The sequence below is a fragment of the Lycium ferocissimum genome, unplaced genomic scaffold, assembly GCF_029784015.1.
Source record: "Lycium ferocissimum isolate CSIRO_LF1 unplaced genomic scaffold, AGI_CSIRO_Lferr_CH_V1 ctg1076, whole genome shotgun sequence".
NCBI lineage: Eukaryota > Viridiplantae > Streptophyta > Magnoliopsida > Solanales > Solanaceae > Lycium > Lycium ferocissimum.
The window spans coordinates 99,415-114,586 of NW_026713477.1; the positions used below are offsets into that span (position 1 = coordinate 99,415).

The 15,172-nt window shown below is 34.8% G+C and overlaps 1 protein-coding gene, 1 long non-coding RNA gene and 1 pseudogene across 5 annotated transcripts; 1 reads left to right on the forward strand and 2 right to left on the reverse strand.

Moving 5' to 3' along the window:
• Positions 1-1,487: 1,487 nt before the first annotated feature.
• On the reverse strand, positions 1,488-3,064 carry LOC132041572 (protein RKD2-like). Its single transcript, XM_059432270.1, has 4 exons — positions 2,788-3,064; positions 2,371-2,696; positions 1,907-2,190; positions 1,488-1,587 (listed from the first exon to the last, which is right to left on the reverse strand). Exons 1-4 carry the CDS (start codon positions 3,062-3,064, stop codon positions 1,488-1,490), a joined length of 987 nt encoding a protein of 328 aa, XP_059288253.1.
• A 7,302-nt stretch (positions 3,065-10,366) lies between these two features.
• LOC132041575 (uncharacterized) lies at positions 10,367-14,936 on the reverse strand. Of its 4 annotated transcripts, XR_009411109.1 has the most exons (7): positions 14,703-14,936; positions 13,835-13,986; positions 13,295-13,342; positions 12,640-12,737; positions 12,118-12,234; positions 11,511-11,589; positions 10,367-10,782 (listed from the first exon to the last, which is right to left on the reverse strand). It is a non-coding gene; the product is annotated as an uncharacterized LOC132041575 (long non-coding RNA). The 4 variants fall into 4 exon arrangements; XR_009411110.1 differs by lacking the exon at positions 12,640-12,737; XR_009411107.1 differs by having other exon boundaries at positions 12,640-13,342.
• Positions 11,392-11,501, forward strand: LOC132041579 (U6 spliceosomal RNA; annotated as a pseudogene).
• Positions 14,937-15,172: the final 236 nt, after the last annotated feature.

Genomic DNA, 15,172 nt, shown 5'->3' on the forward strand with positions numbered 1-15,172 from the left:
TGACCTGATTCCCGTGGTGGGATACGTAGGCGGCCTACATGGGCCTCGGTCACATTATTAAGTTTCCTCAATTTTGTTTTGCTTGTAATATGAACTACGCTTGACCTGATTCTCGTGGTGAGATACGTAGGCAGCCTACATAAGGCTCGGTCTCGTCCTTGGTAAAAGCTCAACATTTTATTTTCCGTGTATGCTGAACTAAAGGCGGGACAAATTTTAAGGGCATCATCGTAATAGCTCAACATCTCCGTGTGCCAGAAGCGGGACAAATTTTAAAGGCATCATCGCAAGTGACATCGAGAGACATGAAAGAGTATATGGTCAATAGAATCATCGGCAAAGGAAAAGGAAGACTTTGTAGAAAGGGCATTCGACAAATTTTGTTTCACTATATATATGCGTCACATGATTTTCAAGGGCATCATTTTTATTAAAGTTGGTCAAGCCAAGACTTAGAAATGGCGGAGGTTACAAGTCCAGACGAAGTTGGAAGCAGAAAGCGTCAAGAGCCAGTCTTCAAAGTCAACGCGAATCAACCCCCCCCCCCAAAACTTACAAATTTTCTTTGGATGCAGATTTTCAAGTTGCGGAAGTTGAAATATATAATGGTTGCAGCTTTGCAAAGATTGCGCGTCGAACGGTTTGAACATTCTTTTAACAATTATGCCTCTCAAATATTAATAATTCTCGAAATCCGCGATAAATTAATGTTTAGTCTTCCAAATGAATTTTCCAATATATCAGCGTACAAATATTTCTTTCAAATGCTTTGCAAAAATGCTCACTGCGCATGCATCTACTGCCTCAAAAACCCCGCACTGCATACGCACTATTGTTTTAAATTCCCCGCACTACATACGCACTATTGTTTTAAATCCCCCGCACTGCATATGCACTATTGCTTTAAATGCCCCGCACTGCATGTGCACTACTGCTTTAAATGCCCCGCACTGCATGTGCACTACTGCTTTAAATGCCCCGCACTGCATGTGCACTACTGCTTTAAATGCCCCGCACTGCATATGCACTACTGCTTTAAATGCCCCATATTGCATCCGCACTATTGCTTTAAACGCCCCAGGATAACCGCATGTGCACATTTTGCTTTAAATGCCCCGCATATGCACTTTGCTTTCAAAAAATCTTCGCACTACAAAAGCACCGCACTATTACTTTCAAGTACCCCGCAAAAACATAACATCTTTGTTCGCAAAAGCACCGCATTTAGGCCTTTAATCCGCCTTTAATTGGACATTTTAGGTTTGTTTGTCTTTAATTGAACATTTAGGTTTGTCTACCTTATAATAAGACTTCATTATTTATTTGGGTTTTATCCACCTTATAATAGGATTTAATTATAGGCTTACATAGGCTTCGGTCACATTATTAGAAATTTTAATTTTATTTTCCTTGCACGGTCTTAATATAATGAAAATTCCATCTTCCCCATAAAGCAACATTGGGGCAGCTTTGCAAATGGCCTATCATTATTCGACAAAAGCATGAATCGAAATCCCGAGCAATATATTAGCGTCACCAGATTGTTGCAATGCCATCACCACGAGAAATGCAGATCCAATGCCAAAGCTTCAGTGTTCAATGCAAGGCAACCATTTTATTTTACATTAACAAATTTTCTTTGAGTAACGCAGGGACATATTCTTGAAGGATATCGCATAATATCAAGTCAGCAATTGCAAGATTCAGACAAAGCAAAGGATAAAGCCAACTTAATTTCTTTAAAGACGTGAATTTTGGAAGGGTACCATTGTCCCAACTACTTTCTTCGAGTAGCTAATAGGAAAATAAAAAAAAAAAAAAAAAAAAAAAAACATAAAAGCAAAGTTCAATCATGCAAGGTTGGGCTACTGGAAGTGAAACAGTCAGCAAGAAATAACTTAATGACTTCATCTTCATCATCTTCCTCTCTATGGCCATAACCAATAGCAGCATCATTGTCAGAATCGGACCACTATTGCAGTAAGTACCAAAAGAAGCCTGCAATTCTGCCATACCCATAAGCCTTCTCTTCTTGTGGTTAGCCTTGAAACAAGATTGCCTTAATCTCTTTGTTTTCTCCTCAAGTTCCATGTCTGGAATTTCTTCCATCCTTTTCTTCTCTTCCTCTAATGAATCTATCACATCCTTCCACTTTTGTTCCATACCATTTCCTTCCCCCCCCTTCAATTCCTGTAAATATTCATAACCGAAACAAAGGTTACATGTTTATATAGAGAATAAATCTTAACGTTCTTTTTTTAAACGAAATATTAAGAGAATATAATATTATTACATAAACTAAAAGGTGAATTTCACCATAATATTAATTGAAACAAGAGTGTATAGAAGATGTGTGTATAGAGAGTGAACCTTAACATTCTTGATTAATGTTTGAAGACTCATTAACTTCCTATGTGGCCACCTTCGAATTCCCAAATCCCTACATCTTATCTTCAAAAATGTCACCCCAATATTAAGTTCCTTGGTCGCTTGAATTATTGGCATATAAAAGTACTTTGAAATTGTTTCTCGAGACAACATTTTTTGCTTCCCTTTTTCCGTTATAATTCCCTCAACACGATCATTAGTCATTATATTTTCTTGATTTCTGTCACATAACAGCAATTCACGGTTCTCAGTTCTTCCAAGTAATTGGGTACTTAATCCAAATCCACCGCTCATTTCACCCCACATCCCTGCACCCATAACATTATAACACATTAGCTAACTTATTTAGAACAAATACTATTAGTGTATACAAATAGATATTCAGAATATGACCATCACCTGGGGTAGGGTTATAAAAAGATGAATAAAATGGATCTTCAAGAGTACAATCCATCGTCAAAGGATTGTTAGCGGCATCAAAAGCGAAATCATACTGATGATCGATAGCGTAGTGTCCTGAATTACCTTGCATTCTTTCTTGGATTGGATTCACAAAGAAGGATCCTAGAGGCATATATGCAGCATTGGTTCTATACGAACGAATAATCCAAGTGGACGGCTGATCTTGAAGATGCCATCTGCTTTGGCTTTCGTGAAAGTGGACAGCTCTTTTCATAAAAATTGTCGGCCACATGGATTTTACCTGAGGGGGTAAATACTTTTTGAAAAGTGGATGGCTGCTTTTTATAAAGCTTGTCGGCCACAAAAATCAATTGAGCAGAAAAAAAAAAAAAAAAAAAAAATAAATAAAAAAAAAAAAATATAAAAAAAAAAAAATTCGGAATTGTGTATAGATACGTATTGTTTATTTTTAAAATACGTAATTAAGAATAGACGTATATAACCGATAACAAATAGCTGTAATACGTCAAAGCCATGATATACAAATCAAGAATCAATTAATTACGTTATATAAGTACGGTTAAGAAATCTATATTGACAAGAAATAATTTGTATTAGTACTTATACACATAAGAAATATATAAAGACAAGACAAGTACTTTAAAGTAAATTATCTACCCTAAGTCTACAATACAGTGACTTATACCTTATATTTGACTAATCATTTTAATTTGGGCATGTCCGCCTTTATAATAGGACTTGGTTAATTTATTTGAGCATGTCCGCCTTAAAATTGGACGTATTAAGTTCTTTTTCAAAAAGAGCACTGATATTGCACTTGCATTCACACTACTTTTACCTTGAATGATTTTCGTACTAATTGCACACTAATGCTACTTTTATTTCAAATATTTTATACTACTCTCACGCTAGCACTAGTTTTATCTCAAATATTTTGTACTAATCTCGCATTTGTACTAAGCTTTTACCTCACATAATTTGTACGAATCGCGCACTTGCACTATTTTTTTTTATCACGAAATAATATCGCGCTAATTTTACACTTGCGTTAATTTTATCTAGGAATAATTCCACGCTTCTTGTGAAAAGAAAATACGTAATGTTTACAGCCTTGCAAGGACTATGCACCGAACGGTTTGAGTTTTCTTAGGACTAATTATGCCCCTCAACTGCTAACAACTCTCAAATTTTACGAATAAATTAATGCTTAAGTTTTACAAAGATTTTTAAATGTATCGATGCACAAATATTTTTATTGCTTTCAAATGCTTCGCACAAAATGCTTTCAAATGCACAGCATATGCACTACTGCTCTCGAAGGCTCTGCATAAATAATTTCAAACGCACTGCGCATGAATCGCACTACTATTTTTAAACGCATTATCGCTTTCAAATGCCCTACGCAAATGCTTTAAATACACTGCACACGCACTGCACAAATGCTTCCATTTGCTCCGCATAAATGCTTTAAATACACTGCACATGCACACGCACTGCACAAATGCTTTCATTTGCTCTGCACAAATGCTTTTAACATGCACACGCACCGCACCAATGCTGTCAATTTGCTCCGCATAAATGCTTTAAATGCACTGCACATGCACACGCACTGCACCAATGCTTTCATTTGCTCCGCATAAATGCTTTTAACATGCACACGCACCGCACCAATGCTGTCAATTTGCTCCGCATAAATGCTTTAAATGCACTGCACATGCACACGCACTGCACCAATGCTTTCATTTGCTCCGCATAAATGCTTTAAATGCACTGCACATGCACATTGCACCCGCACCGCACAAATGCTTTCATTTGCTCCGCACAAATGCTTTTAAATGCCCCCGCACATGCACATTGCACCCGCACCGCACAAATGCTTTCATCCGCTCCGCATAAACGCTTTCAAATGCACTGCACATGCACAACATAAATGCTTTAAATCGCTCGCGTAAATGCTTTCAAACGCACATGCACCGCACAAATGCTTTAAAAATTCACCGCGCATAAATGCTTTACACCATGAGTCATGCCGATTTTTAAAACCTCATTTTCATCAGTCATTGGGTTTTAAAGAAAAACCTCATGCGGGCTTGGCAAGCCTCATTTTCATAAGTCATCTGGTTTAGGGCCCCATTTCCATTAATCATCGCCAAAAGGCATCATTTTCATAAATCATTCGGCCCATAACCTCGTTGGCATCAGCCTCAGCAAGGCTATCATTTTAATCATTGCAGCTCTGTTTGCGGATTTATTTTACATCGCTTTATTTTACTGATAATTTTTATCTAGTCTAAAGTTTCGCAGGAGCTTAGCGCAACGTGGAACTATTTCTTCGGCAGCGAACTGGGGCAATATGTTGGGAAGGAAATCAGACTTCCCGACAAGGGTCGAAGATCTACCTCGAACATTCGTCTCCAATTAGTCCACCTGCATTCCAGTTTATCCAATTCTCAGAATTTTCAAGTCTCTACCATAATGCCCAGTGTCTCCATAATTCGGCACTGAGACAGTATTTTGCAAAGATTCGTACCAATCGGGATTCGTCTTTCATAGGTGTCGTAGTCATCCCAGAACTACACGCGGCCTGATTCTCATGCAACCCGAGATATGTAGGCAACTCGGAGACCGGAGTTCGGCCGTAATCCTCGCAAAATTTTCTTCTTTCTTAAAATCTTTACCCTTAGTCCTCCAAAGTCCTTGTGGTCGGGACAAAATAGGCTACTAAGTCAACGTCTTTGCCCGAAAATTCTTTCATCATTACCCGGGCAAAGAGGGACAAGTCGTTGACACCCGATTTTGTCCCACCTTTCCTCCAAAATACCCATTTTACGCTTCTAATATTTTTGCAATTTTAAAAAATAATTATTTATATTTTTACTATAATTATTAACTTTTATTAATACCGGCATTTCATTATCCTGCCATCCTCTTTTACTACTGTTACTATTATTATTATTATTATTATTATTATTATTATTATTATTATTATTATTATTATTTTGTTATTATTATTTACTACCAGTATTATTATTATTCGCATTTTTTATCATTCAGCACTTTTGCCATCTTATGCACACGCATCGCAATTATCTTCGCATAATTAAATAATAGCGTTCATTTACTATTGATTTTCAATATATTATCGCACGGCTGTTGCAACGCCACTTTATTTTATCCGAGTACTAATAAATACATACTTTATATGAGATAATATTTTAATACATGTCAGCATATAATTAGTCAAAATGGGTCTTTTACTTAAAATTTAGAAGCCTACATTTTAATTCATCATCCCAACCATTTTAATTCACCCCAACCCAATTTTCAGATCAGCCCACGTTTTGATACCTAGCCCATATTTTAAAGCAACAACTTAGCAGCCCATATTTTCAACCAACTCAGCCCAAATAATTGCCCAAACGGACCAGCCCATACCCGTTTAAGCATGACCCGGCCCATCCATTTCAAAATAAGGGAAACCCTAAAAGAGTTTCCCTTTCATCTCCTTCACGCCGCACACCCCCATCCCTTCTCTCTCTCTTCCCCTCTCTCTTTCCCGCTTCTCTCTCCTCCTTCGTCTCCCTCCTCACGCTCCTCTCCACTCACCGCTGTCCCCCACGCCTCTGCCACCTCCACTTCTCTTTGTCCCCTCTCTCTCTCTCTCTCTCTCCCGCTCCTCTCTCTTTCTTCAACACAAAGCAAAACCCTATAAAGAGGGGCTGGAATTCCTTGAAAAAAAAAAAAAGGACGGAGATCAGGAAAACCCCCCTGGAAAATATAAGTTTAACCGCCCTTGAATCCCTAAAATACAAGTCTTTCAGCCACGAAATCCCAAATAAAATGAGTTCTTCAGTCGCAAATCTCCTCACAAAATATGCATTTTAGCCGCCTAGAATACCCCGTCTCGTTAATCTTGTAGATTCGCGATTTAATCGTCTTTTTTTAGCATCGAGTCAAAAATACTAAATCAATTTTTAATTTTTGTTTGCTTTGGCATCGTTTTCGAATTCGAGCTACGCAAACTCGGAGGTTTGAAGTGTTCGAGTTAGATCGGAAACCCCCGCACCCCATTTCGCTGCACCCGAAGAAGGTAATTCTCTTTTTTTTTTTTTATTTCTGTTTCGTGATCGATGTGTTGGCTTTAAAGCAGACGGATTAATTAGAATAGTTTAGCTAAATGGATAAACCTGTTTATACGTTGATATTAATCGGATTTAATCAGTTTGTGTGATGGTTTAGTTGTTGAGTTAATTCGGTTTGTGCAATTACGTATGTTGGAGTAATGTGTAGTATAAAATAGCATGTTGTTCCTACCCTGGTCTGAGCATACTATCTGTTAGAAATTTGCCTATTCACAGTATGATTATATTATGCTAGTTAGGATAGTTGTTTTGGTCAAAATTGCTAAAATACTTATATAGTACGTTTAATAACTTACTAAATCTCTGTAGGATGTTATAAAGGGTATCGTTTGATATTTGGTAGCATAAACTCATTTCAAGTAGATGTAAGCTAGTATGTTATCCAATAGAGATAGTATTTCAAAGTGGTGTTTGGCAGCCTTAATGATACACATATAGTTAGTTCTAATCTGTTAAGTATATTCCAACAACTAATCCTAGCACAATGCTTAATATTCTTAAAATTGTGGATGTGTAACTTGGCTGTCACAATAGGTTTACTGGTTTATTGATATAATGTGAAGTTTAGACATCCGGACACAACTAAAAGAGTAATGTGCTTGCAGTCTTAAGGTGATTGTGTATATTCTTCGCTTTACTTAAATGAATTTTAGTCCATCCTGGGAACTTAAGGGTTGACATGCCTATTGTATTACCTGCCTGCTGTTGTGTGCTCATAAGTAGGATTATATAATTCATTAGTTTGTTCACAATCTGTAAACCTTTATTGTTGCTGCTGTTGTGCAAATTCTTTGCCTTAGCACATTTTGTAACTGGTTAATATATATGTCCTCCTTTTACTCCACTGCATATATGTTTTAGATGTCTTCCTATCTGTTTTGTGTCCTCCATGCAATGTCTTAACTTCACTAGCCTATTGAGCCATCATGGTACCTGAAATGCTATGCCTACTTCATTACTATTGTCTGTTGCATTGCGTGCACTTTCATGCAGCCTAAAGCCAATCTACCCTACCTTAATGTCATTGTCCTGAGAATCTATGATTGACTCATTTAACCCTTAGAAAAAACTGGAAGTAGTTCACAATAGATCTGCATCCTACTTACTGTCAATATCTTTGGTTCCTCTTGTGTTGTTTGTATTCTTTTGAAACCATAATCAACTGATATAGATTGTCCAGGACAAATCTTCTTGTAGGATTAGATGTTGTCATGCCTAAATAACTGCCGAGATGATTCCTCCGAATGCATTCGAGTGTTTGGCAGTCTTAACAATACATGTTGCCTGATTAGAAATTGGGAGCTGATATTTGGCCCTTTTAGGATAATTCCCCTCCTCTCTTGTTGTTCAGCCTTATTTGAAAGTTTGCAATTCCTGTCTGTTGTTTAAAGCTTTGTTGCTATACGGGTATTTTCAATCAATTTTTCTAGCTATGCACGTAATCGAGCTTTGTGCTTTCTTTGGTATGTTTGTTTTTGGTTTTGGATATATGAGATACCCATGAGTTTCCCCTTCCTCTTTCTGAGTAACAGAGGGAAATAGATCTCAGGCTTGTTTTCTGTAAGAAATGGGAATCTTCAGTTTTACTTGTTGTTCTGTTTATAGAAAGATTGATGGTTCAGCATGCTTTCTTTAAAAGTTTTCCCTGAGAATTATGATTGACCAACTTTGAGAAAACTAGCTTCTTCTTTATAACATGGTCTGAGTGTATTAAGTTCCATGTCAATATCTTGGCGAATATCGAAATCGTCTCATCCCATACTAGACACAGATGTCGTTTGTTGCTATTGTTTCTTCTTGATAAACTAGTTTAGTTTCAATATGGTTTGCTGCTTAGGCTTGAGTGTTGCCCTGTTTTCTACACCCTAAGTATATAATGGCTGAATTATGAAATGTACTTCAATATACATTATATACGCAACTTGCTGGTTTCTTTCGAATTTGTATTCACGTGTCTAATTTACTCATTGATTAGATACTAATCTTTTTCTTTTCATTTTTTATGCATGAGCGTCGCATACGAGTCCCTCGGACTCGCCTTCTTCCGCATTCGATGTTGGGCTACAAGCCCAACGCAATCTTCTCGAGTCCGCCCCCATCAGCTACACAAAAAATGATTCTGGGCCGAAGCCCCAGCCCATCCGCAGCTGTGCATAAAAGTTCTGCTGGGCCAAGGCCCAACAGCAGCAAAACAGACCGCAGCAGCTTTAAAATGGGCCTGAGCCCAATCGCAGCAGCTCTTTTAAAAATGGGCTGAGCCCATTTAAATTATCCATCCCTCTATGTTATTCTTTTATGCATTTAATTTGCCTTGTATGACTAACATTTTACTTTGTTCTCATTTTCTTAGCTTAGATAAATTCTAGTAAAATTTAGCGGGTTAGCTTTAGTAAAGGGTAGTTAGTTTAAGAAAGACTAAAATTAATTCCATAAGTTTTACTCTCTTCCTTTCATGTTAAAAATGTCTAATATTTAATTTTAGAATAATTAATTTGCAAAATGGCATGACTTTATATTTTAAGTAAAGGGAATCATATCTTGTCCTTACTATCATATACATTTCAAAATGTCACTAACACACAAATATAAACTCAAGCATATTTTATGGATAACTTTTAAAGTTTTGAGTCAATCACGCATATTTTTAAAGTATAGTTAATAAAAGGGATAAACAAAACTCATTAGCTATTTTGATATTTTGTTTATACTCCTAAATTGCAAAATCAATTAATATCTCATCATTGGAGTTCTTTCAAATATTTATTAAAATACTGCATAAACTCGCATTTTTCTTCCGCTTATATACAAATTATTATATTTTGCAAATCTTGTTTTAGCATTATTATACTTCCCTTTGAAGCAATAGCAACATTTATAAGCTTTATTTTAAACAGCATTTAAAATCTTTTTTATGCAAGTTACTATATTTTTACGAGCATTATCTTAAATAGCATCATTAATCTCTCATTTAAAATCTAAGCAGCTTTTATAAGTCTTATTTTAGAAATAGCATTTAAACTCATCTTTTATGCAAATTATTATTTTTCTGTAAATTTTATTTTGCACGATATCATCACATTTTTCTTTAAAATCTTAGCAATATTTTTAGCCGTGTTCTTAAAATTCAAACACTGCATTCGCATCTTTAGCCTTAATTAATTAACCTAAGTTTGGTCGGATAACCGTAAGTTAACGGATTCTAAAGGATGCCTAACCCCTTCCCTTTAGGATAATATAGAACCACTTGTAGAATCACAGCGACTCATTAACGGAGGTTTAGTTAGCTTTACTTAGTTAATAATTAGGTGCCCTAATTCACCTTTAAAATCAATTAGGTGGCGACTCCTTAACATAAGCAAAATATATAAAGGAAATTTAGCTAATACATGATAAGCTTCCTAATAAAAACTTCCTTGTAAAAAGCGAAAACATAAGTTGACTTAATTAATATATATTTTGATAATGCCGTGCATTCCGTGGGTACCAAAATTAGCATCATGGGAGTAGATGTTGCAATCCACTACTATTTGTTGTTTTAGAAGCCGTGAACTTTTTTCTAATCTAATGGTGGTACTTCTCGTAATTTCTAACATTAAGCTATTAGCTGGATATAATGGGTGAATTTATCGTTTCAGAGGGGGAAAAAATCCACCTTACTGCAATCCTTGGTCAAAGTACGCATCTTTTTCATGATGTATGACCTTTGATTATGCTCATTTCTTCTTTTCATCTTTGACTTCTTTAACATATTTAATTGTAAGCATTCTTGAAGCTATAGCCATAGCCATTAGCTCCCAGAAAAGCGACTTGCATCATATGCAATGTAAACCTGCATTAACACAATCAATCTTAAGTTTTAGATCGAGGAAAAGTACTATTTTACACATAAAATCTATATTGTAAAGAAACATCCAAACAATATGGTCAGCTGAAAGTATGTGCCACTATACAGGGTTCACTCAAACCACACGGTTTCAATTTCTTTGGAAAAAGATCTACAAATTATGTTGGAGATACTATCAGGATAATAAAATTGAAATATTTTATCTTTAGATATATCTACGAAGAAAATATTTATATTTAAAAGAATATCTATTTCCGACACAAATTCAAATTCTTTTATTAGTAGCAAAATGCATACACTATTGAAAAAAGATTCCTAGTAAATGTACCTTATGTCCACAAAATCATCATGCATATAGCACTTATACTACATTTTTAAAAACTTTTTTTTCCCAAAATTTGAAAAGTCAAGTATATTCATCTCCTATTATCGATGCAAATACTTTTTTGTAGTCCAATTCACTAACTAAAAATAGTAACAATTATTTTGATATTATCCTGACAATTATGAATTGAGTTATGACAATTTCAAACTATGTCCTGAACATAACCAAATAAGTTGAGTTGTATATGCGTAATTGTAATAACAAAAAACGTCCCTTCGGGGACATCCGATAAATTAATTGAAACGATATAGAGAAGATTAGCATGGCTCCTGCGCAAAGGATGACACGCACAAATTGTAATAAGAAAAATTAACCATTTGGAACTGACCTCTAATATATTAACAAAGGTGGAATTCTTTCTTCTTTTTCGATGGTTTTCACTCAGCAATTTATCAGATCAACATTCTCTGCAGAAGATATGACATTGTAAAGTACAAATAAGGATAAATATAACAAAAATAAGGATAATTCTAGAGAAAAAAATAAGGATAATTCTAGAGAATTGAGAAATATAAATTAGAATTGTATGCATATTCGCTTATGCCATCGTAAGCATATTATGTTTATTTTTAGCTTGAAGAATTCCTAAAGGGCCAAGACATATTCGAGGTCCGATACGTTGTTGTACTCCTATGAGATATTTCTCTTTCTAACCAAACAATTACAAGTTACTATCAAATTTGTAATCTCACAAGCTAACAACTACTTTTATGCTAATGAATACAAAATAGAAAAATTAGCAATACGTGTCTTTTCTTTTCTTTTCCTTTACAAGGTGTGTATTGTTTCTCATTAGTATAAGATGGAATCACCTCTCAGTCATGCACTACTACTCGTTGCAAGTTTCTTCTTGTGATATTCCATGTCCAAGTGTTCTTGAAGTTGGATTTCATATGAGAAGTTGTAAAGTCTTCTTGAGGAGTAGAGAAGAGTACCAATGAGATATTTGAATTTTGAATGCTTGAAATCATTCTCAGTTTATGCTGTTGTTCCTTTTTCTCCTTACTTCAACCACTGGTGTTCCTTTTTCTCCATGATTTACCTTCTTCTGCCTTCACAAAAACACCAATCAAAGCATGCAAGAAATAGATACATTTTTAAAACAATTTTAGAAGTACCAAGTGTCAACCATATAAAATTGAATGTTGCCACTCTCATTTCAATTCATATATCTTTCTTTTCCTTCTTTATTTTTGTCACTTTCAGTAACCATGAGGAAGGAAAGTTTAGATTCAGAGTAAGAACCATTGGCACAGATAAAAGAGTACACTCTAGAGAGAATTCATTTACTCTATTTGTGCATTAGTATTTATCACTTTTAGTTCCTGCTATATAAACTAAATGAAATTTGAATAACATGTTAGAAGTACTCTTTTTACATGTTGATAAAAGAAACAAAAATATGGTGTGCCAAAATTTTAAGCAAAAGTGCACAAACAAATTAAGAGGAAGAGTACCTTGTGCTTCATCAAGATACCAATTATATTGATATTTCAAAAGAACTTTGAAACCATTTTGAGCATCAAATTCAACACCTGAAAAGTGGAGAATACACCTGGAAGAGAAGAAGTAATGCTCCTGAAGATACTGTAGCAACTTTTATGGCTCAAATTTTTAAAAATATCTAGAATCAAATAAATATTACCGTTTATATAGGTTTGAATCATATAAATAAATAAAAGACCGAATAAATAAGCATACCTTGATTTGGTGAATTTGACGGAAATAAGGTAAAAGGAAAAATCTATACTCCTTCCACCAAAAGTATCAATCAAGATATCAATGTGTGTGCTTCAAGTAAAAAAATAAATAAAGTGATTCGTAAATTGCCCGTAGAAGTGTAAACAGATTCTGAAAAATATATTTGAATAATGAAACACCAAAAATAAAACAGAAAGAAAATCAAGTACGTAGCTATGAGAAACGACTATATGTGCAAATCTCCAAAACAACTCGCGTAGATGTAAATAATGCAATTCCGTTTTGCAAGCTTGTTCAAAAAACAATAATGAATTACATAAATCAATTACATCCTTTCACTTCTTTCTAGCTTACAGTATCGACTTTGTATTTTACTTCATTTACGTGCATGAGCTTGAAGTAGTTCCTTACTTTGCTATGCGTTTTTCTCGAATGTTAAGACATTGAGAGATTTGATGTCTGCAATAAAATATAAAATGTATCATTAATATGCAAAGATTTCACATGAAACAAATATTTAGGAGAAGCATGAACTTATTTTTCATATCAACTTTTAGCATTTCATATGAAAAATTAGTGGGTTTCATATTAGAAGCATAGATATATACTAATGATAAAGAGGAGGCATGATGAGAAAGTAAAAAAGTTGTGTAGAATGTGGATTGTTTTAAAGAAACACAAAAGATGATGACAATAATTCTGAAGATTGCTTATCTTCAAGGCAAAAGAAGAGAATGAAAAGTTGTCGACACTGTTCGAAGTGCTAGCTCTAAGGGGTCGTCTGGTAGAAGGTATAAGCTGGGATATCCCAGCACTAATTTTTATATCACGTTTGATAGAAGGTATAAATTTATCCTGGGATTAAATACTGCAGATATCACTTTATCGGGAGTTTTGATTTTAACGATTTGTCTCAACCAACCAAGCAAAACAAATGAAAACCTCACTAACCAATAATATTTGAGGGGAACATTATTGGTTAAAGACCATCCTGTGTAGTCTATCAACCATGGCATTTGCTCTTGGCCATGTGAAAGATTAAGAATGACATTCTCTATTAGATACACCAAATGCCACATTTGGCTGTCTAGTGATCTCATTTTCTACAAAATATACGCAAGAATTACGAAAATGATTAAAAAAAAAATCAGCAATTACCATAACACAGATTTTGAAGACAATCACTTGCATTCCCGGTTTCACTGATTAGGACGGTTCGTCATCATGGTCACAAAAAAGGCTTCTCGGTCTAGCCGCAATTTCATGCTAACAAATTGCAAACTATATGTTCAGCAAATACATAAGTACTATTGGTGAGATTCGTTTTTCAGAAAATAGGATAGACGTATGCAACAATTTGAGTTTGAAACTGACCTATAAAGAAGGAATGACGATGTGAGTTTGAAAACTCAGCTTTGCCTATCCCACATATCTTCCGTGTCAAACTATCAGTCCTCGCAAGTTGATAATTTTTTAGTAGTTATTAGCTAATTTGAGAAAAACACTATTTTATAATTAAATTGCGTAGTTGCGGTGAAATAGAAGAAGGAAAAACAGAGAAACAAATGGAGAACTAATAAAGAACAACTAATATCGTTCTATGATAAGAAGTTGATAAAGAAGCTTTACAACATATTTCCTTAGAATCGATGGACAATTCTTTACTTGAATAGGACTTTTATCATATATGTTATATACAAAGAAAAACAAACCTCTATGCTTGAAAGGAAATAGCAGATCATACGATTACTATAGGAAACGTTTGTACTACTTTTTTTTTTTTCTTTTTTCGAATAGACAGTGGGATTAAGATGTTTACCTCTTTTTAGTTTGAGATTGAAGGCTATTTCTATCGAATAAGTCTCCTGTAAATCGCTGCAACAATATAAAAGTTCAAACATGAAAGGAAATTTGAGAATCCGGATACAGATGGTAAATGGGGCAGTTTCTGTCGATTAAGTCTCTTGTGAACCGCTGGAAGTTCATACATGAACAAAAATTGGAGAATCGGGATATACAGATGATAAATGATAAATGGGGCAGTTAGATGAAACGTGGAAATATCGATAACTTTTTTTTTTTTTTTGAAGAAATTGACAGCATTTAGTGGAATGCTGGCCAGTGGCAAAAAACAACCTTAAAAGAATGGAAAAAGAGAAAAAAAAAATAACAGAAAGAAAAAGAGAAAGATAGATTTAGGACATGTCTTTTCAAAACATAGGTGCAAATGGCTTAGGGAAGTTTAGATCGTTGGTTAACTTCAGTGTGTGTAAAAGAGATTAGGTGAAA